The 7,161-nt window shown below is 31.1% G+C and overlaps 1 protein-coding gene across 1 annotated transcript; it reads left to right on the plus strand.

The window, feature by feature from the left end:
• Positions 1-623: 623 nt before the first annotated feature.
• LOC100261214 (UDP-glycosyltransferase 88A1) lies at positions 624-2,414 on the plus strand. The gene has a single exon (XM_002276510.4). The coding sequence runs from the start codon at positions 775-777 to the stop codon at positions 2,212-2,214; it is 1,440 nt and encodes a 479-aa protein (XP_002276546.1). The 5' UTR covers positions 624-774; the 3' UTR covers positions 2,215-2,414.
• The last annotated feature ends 4,747 nt before the right edge of the window (positions 2,415-7,161 follow it).

A 7,161-nucleotide genomic window follows, 5' to 3' on the forward strand; every position in this document is an offset into this window, starting at 1 on the left:
ACAAAAAACAAAAAAAAATATTATATTAGTCCACGAAACATTATATATATGATTTTTCAAATTTTTTAAGAATGTTTTTTTTACCCTTTATCAAATGTCTAATTTTTTCTAAGAAAAAAACTTTTAAATTAGAAATATTTTTAAAAAAAAAACTTCAAAAAAATTCTAAGAATGTGCTTAAATAATGTTTTTTTTTAAAATGCTTTTAATAAAAATATTTTTGGAATAATTATTTATGAAATATTTTGTCAAGAACCATTATAAATGGTTTTCAACGTGTAAAAAGTGTTTTATAAATATTTCAACTAAAATATTTTTTTTTAAAACATAGAAAAACGAACTCTCAAAATTCCTTTGTAATTTTTCTAAGAAGTGTATGGGATCCGAAATCGTCCATGTCGTCCTCCATTTTGCTTGGGTTGCACACGGTTTGCTATGCTTCTTTTTTTATGCATTCCAAACATCCATCGATTGACCATTAGATGGGAAATTATTGAAGTCTAAAACTACCCGTCTTCCTCTCTCAAACCTGTCCTACCATTCTCTTTCACAGTGGTGGTAACAGGTGAAATCTCAACGTTAAATCATTATATATACTTTGTTTGTTTCCATGTTGTTGTCAAATTCTTACCTTGGGAACACATACTCCACTCTATGTGGGGTGCACGTTTGAAAGAGTCATCACTGACGTCTCCTCTGCAGTATTTAACAATGAAGAGACTGATCCTGAAACAATAAAACCTCTCAGAACCACTCTCCCTCTCAGTCTAAGCAATGGAGAGTGTTGTCTTGTATCCATCACCAGGGATGGGTCACCTCATCTCAATGGTGGAGCTTGGAAAGCTTATACTGAAACACCATCCTTCATTCTCCATCACCATATTCATTGTCACTCCACCTTACAACACTGGCTCTACTGCTCCTTATCTCGCCCGCGTCTCCTCCACCATTCCTTCCATCACTTTCCACCACCTCCCCACCATTTCTCTCCCTCTCGATTCTTTCTCCTCTCCCAACCATGAAACCCTTGCTTTCGAGCTCCTCCGCCTCAACAACCCTAACATCCACCAGGCCCTTGTGTCCATCTCCAACAATTCCTCCGTCCGTGCCCTTATCGTTGATTGCTTCTGTACAGCGGCGCTTTCTGTGGCTGCTCAACTCAACATTCCATTCTACTATTTCTTCACTTCTGGCGCCTGCTGCCTCGCTTCCTTCCTTTACCTCCCTTTCATTCACCAGCAGACTACCAAAAGCTTTAAAGACCTCAACACCCATCTCCATATTCCGGGTTTACCGCCGGTACCGGCCTCTGACATGGCGAAGCCGATACTTGACAGGGAGGATAAGGCTTATGAGTTATTCGTAAACATGTCCATACACTTGCCAAGATCAGCTGGAATCATTGTGAACACCTTTGAAGCGCTGGAACCAAGAGCTGTCAAAACGATTTTGGATGGGCTCTGCGTCCTTGACGGTCCAACCTCACCAATATTCTGCATAGGACCATTAATTGCAGCTGATGATCGATCCGGTGGTGGTGGTGGTGGAGGGGGAGGTAGCGGCATTCCTGAGTGTTTGACATGGCTCGAATCTCAACCAAAACGCAGCGTTTTGTTTTTGTGTTTTGGGAGCTTGGGTTTGTTCTCAGAAGAACAGTTGAAGGAGATAGCGGTTGGGTTAGAGAGGAGTGGGCAGAGGTTCTTGTGGGTAGTGCGGAGCCCACCCTCCAAGGACCCGAGCAGGCGTTTTTTAGCACCACCGGAACCGGATTTGAATTCCCTTCTCCCAGATGGGTTTTTGGATCGAACCAAGGAGAGGGGCCTAATGGTGAAGTCGTGGGCTCCTCAGGTGGCCGTCTTGAATCACGCCTCTGTTGGAGGGTTTGTGACTCACTGTGGGTGGAACTCAGTGCTTGAAGCAGTGTGTGCAGGCGTGCCAATGGTGGCATGGCCACTATATGCCGAGCAAAGGTTTAACAGGGTGGTGCTGGTGGAGGAAATGAAGCTAGCCTTTCCAATGGAAGAGTCGGAAGAAGGGTTTGTTACTGCAACTGAGGTTGAGAAGCGAGTTAGAGAGTTGATGGAGTCGGAGGAAGGAAACACCCTTCGTCTCCGGATCATGGCCATGAAAGAAGCTGCTGAGACTGCAATGAGCGACGGTGGATCATCCCGCACCGCATTAACAAAACTGGTCAAGTCATGGAGGCCAGGATGAGAGAAAGAGAAGGCTGTTCGTCTTAGCTTTCAATTTCTTCCAAATCCCGATTATTCGGTACCACTTCAACCTAGCAATTGTTTCATTAGCAAAATTTTGCATTTCTTTTAGCAGTTCAATTTTATTGTGTTCTTGGGTATTAAGTTTGTTAACCTAATAGAAAATAAATAAATAAAAAAAGACAAATGATTAATATCCCATGAAGTGCACCAACATTAATAATCTAATAATCAAAATGAATGAAAGGAATTATAGTGGTGAAGTTCTAATAAAAAAACTCTTTCAATTGAGGCTGCATTTTATAAAAATAAAAAATAAAACTTTAAACATAAAAGGATTATATATAATAGGGTAAATTCATCAATTATCACATAAAAAAATTAAAAAAAAAAAATTGAAAAAGTGCTACCCCTTCCACCTTTACAAATTGACCGGACAACTCAATTCATATAAGCTTATGGGGAACTCAACCCTTGCGAGCTGGTCGAACAACTTGATCCTTGCGAGCTATCCGAGCAGCTTGATCCTTGGCATTTGAACAAAATACGATAATATTGATTCAAACTTCATAATCTAACAAGGTTTAATTCCTTTCTTAACTATTTCATTTTTATCACAAATTTGGATGAATTTAATTATTCAATACAAACACCTTTGGACCATTTCTTGCAGTTTTCAATGATAATCCATAAAAACTTAGATATCATGCTTGTAAAGTCATGAACACGGAAGCAAAAATATCATCTATTATTAGCAGATAAAGTCCTAGGAGGGCCACACATTCTTGAAATCCATACGTTTTTCCAATGGATACACCCTTCAGTGTACAGATTTTTTTTTTGCATGCGTGAATAAATGACAATCCCGTTGTCACTTTGTTTTGATCTAACAATTTCAAAATATATATATGTTCCTTTCTTTTACATGTCATTTTCCTTCTACCTTCTAAAAGTTGTCTTCTAGAGTCTCACTTAAAGTTGTTTTGGACTCTATCGTGTGATTGTTACAGCCAATATCTAGACATTGAACATCTTGTGATTGATTCTTCTCAAGTATTCATATAATAAATACAATTAGAAATATTAATTCCCCCCTTTTCCAATGTTGGGATGGTACTCATCTTTCACACCATTATTAGAACTGTCCCACCTTGAAGGTTTATTAAAAATAAAGCTTCCTATTTGTGATTATCTTTATTGAAAATATTAGAGTGACACCCCTAACCCAAGTAATTAAGGCTAAGGGGACAATGGTCATTTCATAGATGGGCCCAAAGGTCTAACATGTGAATAATGTCAGAAATGTGATATAGTCATTCATTAATGTTGGCCGGTTGCTTGTAACATATCAAAATAGTAATCAAAGATTATTAAATCAACTTTGAAAATGAAACAAAGTCCCACATGCACGAGTATTTAAAACATTTTTCAATTAGATTTAATTGAAATAAAGTAAACTAACTAGCTAGTGGTAAATAATGGAGCAAATTTTTTTTTTTGGTTTTTGCCTATGATGAGACGAGTTTGGAAGAAGTATAAGTAGGTTAAGGATGTGTTTGAGATTTTTTTGAAACTTAAGACGGGTTGGACTATTGCTTTGTCCCTCGCCACCATATCCCGATTATATATAGTTATAAAAATAATTTAATTTAATTTATTTTTTCATTTTCCCCTTTTGTAACACATAAAATTTGCCATATTTTTTTGTTAAAATTAAAAAAAAAATTATTTATAATTTTTTTTTATATAATTAAAGTTTTTCAAAAAATTAAATTTTAAAAATAATATATATATATATATATATATATATATGTGGTTTGAAATTTCATTGACTATTTCCCTTATTCCGAATAAGAAAAAAGTGACTAAAATTAATAAATGAAAATAATATAAAAGATATTTAATGAAATTTCAAATTTATAAGAATTACATATATTTAATCAAAATTTCAAAGGAGATGAATAAAATTAACTCAATTAGAAATCAATTACTTATATCTATTTACTTTATTATCTAATTCATTAATCACCACTTATGAATATAATCATCACTTATAATTACCAAAATATTATGGTACTTAACTTCATACCAAGGCCCAACAAAGTAAGGGGAACATAAGTACCTATAATCCCTTATGAATTTCTAATAGTATATATTCTAGAGGTCCAAAATTCCAACCAAATTTAATAGCATTCAATTTCCATCTTAGATTTTGGCAAGGCTTACATCAAGATTAAAACCAACATCCAATATTTTTGAATCATGCATTTTTTTAAAAAGATTTAAGGCGTATTTTTTATCATAATTTTAGAAAGTATTTCTAACATTTTTAATACTTAAAAAATAAAATTTTATTTTCTAAAATCACTATCAAATACACTTTTAATTTATGTTATCACACATATCTCGGGTTAGGATAGTAATAAGCCCTGATTTCAAATTACCTCTTCGAGGGGCATGGTTATTTTTCATTTTTCCAACTTTACCATATGACCATACTAGTGTTTGAACCTCCTCTTCCACCAAAAATTTATTAGGGTAGTTGCCTTGTTCCTATCGCTGCTTTATATTTTCGTCCTTTTATGATAGGTTTAACCTCCTCAAAAGTTTGTTCAATCATTTTCACATGCTTCAAGCTATCAAGCACTTGCGTTTTGTATGGCAGCAGAAACATGTTCACGTTTTGCAGGCAAAGTTCTTAAAACTTGCTTATCAACAGTTTCTCTTCTTGAATTGTGTGTCCACAACTTCATATTAACAAAATCTCCATAAATTTTGAAGTTCTATTGAAATTATTTTATCACTTCTCATGGGATTCTTAATTTTTATAATACTTGCTATGCAACTTTAGCTTTCTAATCCCCAAAAAATTCTAGGAAGACTAACTTAATTTGCTTAGCCTGTTGAATATATATACAAGTATAAAGAGACATAACAAGAGCAACTTTGCTTATGCTTTGTTAAACATATAATAAGCGTAATAAAGAGAGACAAGATTTTCTTGAGCAAGAATCACAAGGCTTGCAATGAAGAAGTCCATCTTTTGACACTTGGTTTTCACAAGATACCAATGGGCCTTTGGTGTACACTTAAGGTGTCTCTCAACGACTCACGATTACTTACTACTTACAGTTGGCCTATAATAAATATATTTTCGAAAAGAGTAGATATAGATTTAATGAACATTAGATGATATTAAAAACTTGTGGAATAATATTTCCATGTGATTATCAAGTGTTAGGTACATGATAAATAAGTTTTAAGAAGCCTGTTTTGGCATTAATCTTATTAATTTAAGAACTTATTTGACAGTAATTTTAAAAAATATTTTTTAACATTTTTAACAATTAAATTTTTTTAATAATTCAAGTATTAGAAATGCTAAAAATTATTTTCTAAATTTACTATCAAATGTGCTCTACATTTGTTATTATGATTAAGTACTAGTGGTTGTAAGTACATAGTTAACTATCCATATGTTAGTCCGATCTACACTAATTAAAGAGAATCTATATGTTTTTTGATTTGAAAGTTTAAAATAAAATAGAAAATAAGAATAATTTAATTAAATTTTTATTCACTTTCAAGAAAAAAAAATAGTATTTATATATGTGATTAAAAGGTAATACTCTAATATTACTTTTGACTTAAAAATGTATTAAATAAAAAATATTTTTAATCGAATGATATGAATCGAGATATAGAAAAATGAGTTCTCATTCTACTTATATTTCTAAATAAGACCATGAAAACATATTTTTTCTATCTTAAATAGAAAATAAGCGAATTATAATTTTAATAAACCAATCTTTCTTTTAGGGTTCTAGGATATTTTGACGTATGATTAGGGAGATATTTTGTGTTTAAATTAGGGGAGTTTAAACCATGTTTTTAAAGTAAGGTTTTACTTTAAAAACAAAACAAAAATCCCCCCCAAAAAAAAATCATGTTTGTCCATCAAACATTATATATGATTTTTAATTTTTCTTTAAAAAACATCTTTTAAATTATAAATACTATTAAAAAGACTCTAAATTACGTGAGATATAGGCCATTTGAAAGCGACAAGAAAAAAAAAACAAAAAACAAAAAACAAAAACCAAATAATAATAATGTTTGTCCATAAAACATTATATACGATTTTTCGCCTTTTTAAGAATATTCTCTACATTTTATCAAATGTTTATTTAATTTTTTTTATAAAAAATATCTTTTAAAGTAGATTTTCTTTTTTTTTTTAAAAAAAAAAAAACTATTAAAAAGACTTTAAGTTGCATCAGACGTTTAAAATGAAGTTAGGTTGTTTGAAAGAGAAAAATAAAACAAAAAATCAAAAAGCAAAAGACAAAAAATAATAATAATAATAATGTTTGCCCATAAAACATTATCTATGATTTTTCGATTTTTTAAGAATGTTCTTTACATTTTATCAAATGTCTAATTTTTATTTTTTTAAATTAGAAATACTTTTAAAAAAAACACAGTTAAAAATCTTCTAAATTGTGTTAGACATTTGAAACAAAGGCAGACAGTTTGAAAAAGACAAAGAAACAAAACAAAAACCGTGTTTGTGCATAAAACATTATATATAATTTTTCAATTTTTTTAGAATGTTCTCTACATTTTATCAAATGTTTTTTTTTAAACATCTTTTAAATTAGAAATACTTTAAAAAAAAAAATACTATTAAGAAGACTTTAAGTTGCTTTAGAAATTTAAAATGAAGATAGGTTGTTTGAAAGAGAGAAAAAAAACAAAACAAAACAAAAAGCAATAATAATAATAATAATAATAATAATAATAATGTTTGCCCATAAAACAATATATATGATTTTTCAAATTTTTAAGAATGTTTTCTACATTTCGTCAAATGTCTAATTTTTTTTTTATAAAAAAAACGTATTTTAAATTACAAATACTTTAAAAAAAATACTATTAAAAAGAGTTT

Source organism: Vitis vinifera, chromosome 16, assembly GCF_030704535.1.
Source record: "Vitis vinifera cultivar Pinot Noir 40024 chromosome 16, ASM3070453v1".
In the NCBI taxonomy this organism is placed as follows: Eukaryota; Viridiplantae; Streptophyta; class Magnoliopsida; order Vitales; family Vitaceae; genus Vitis; species Vitis vinifera.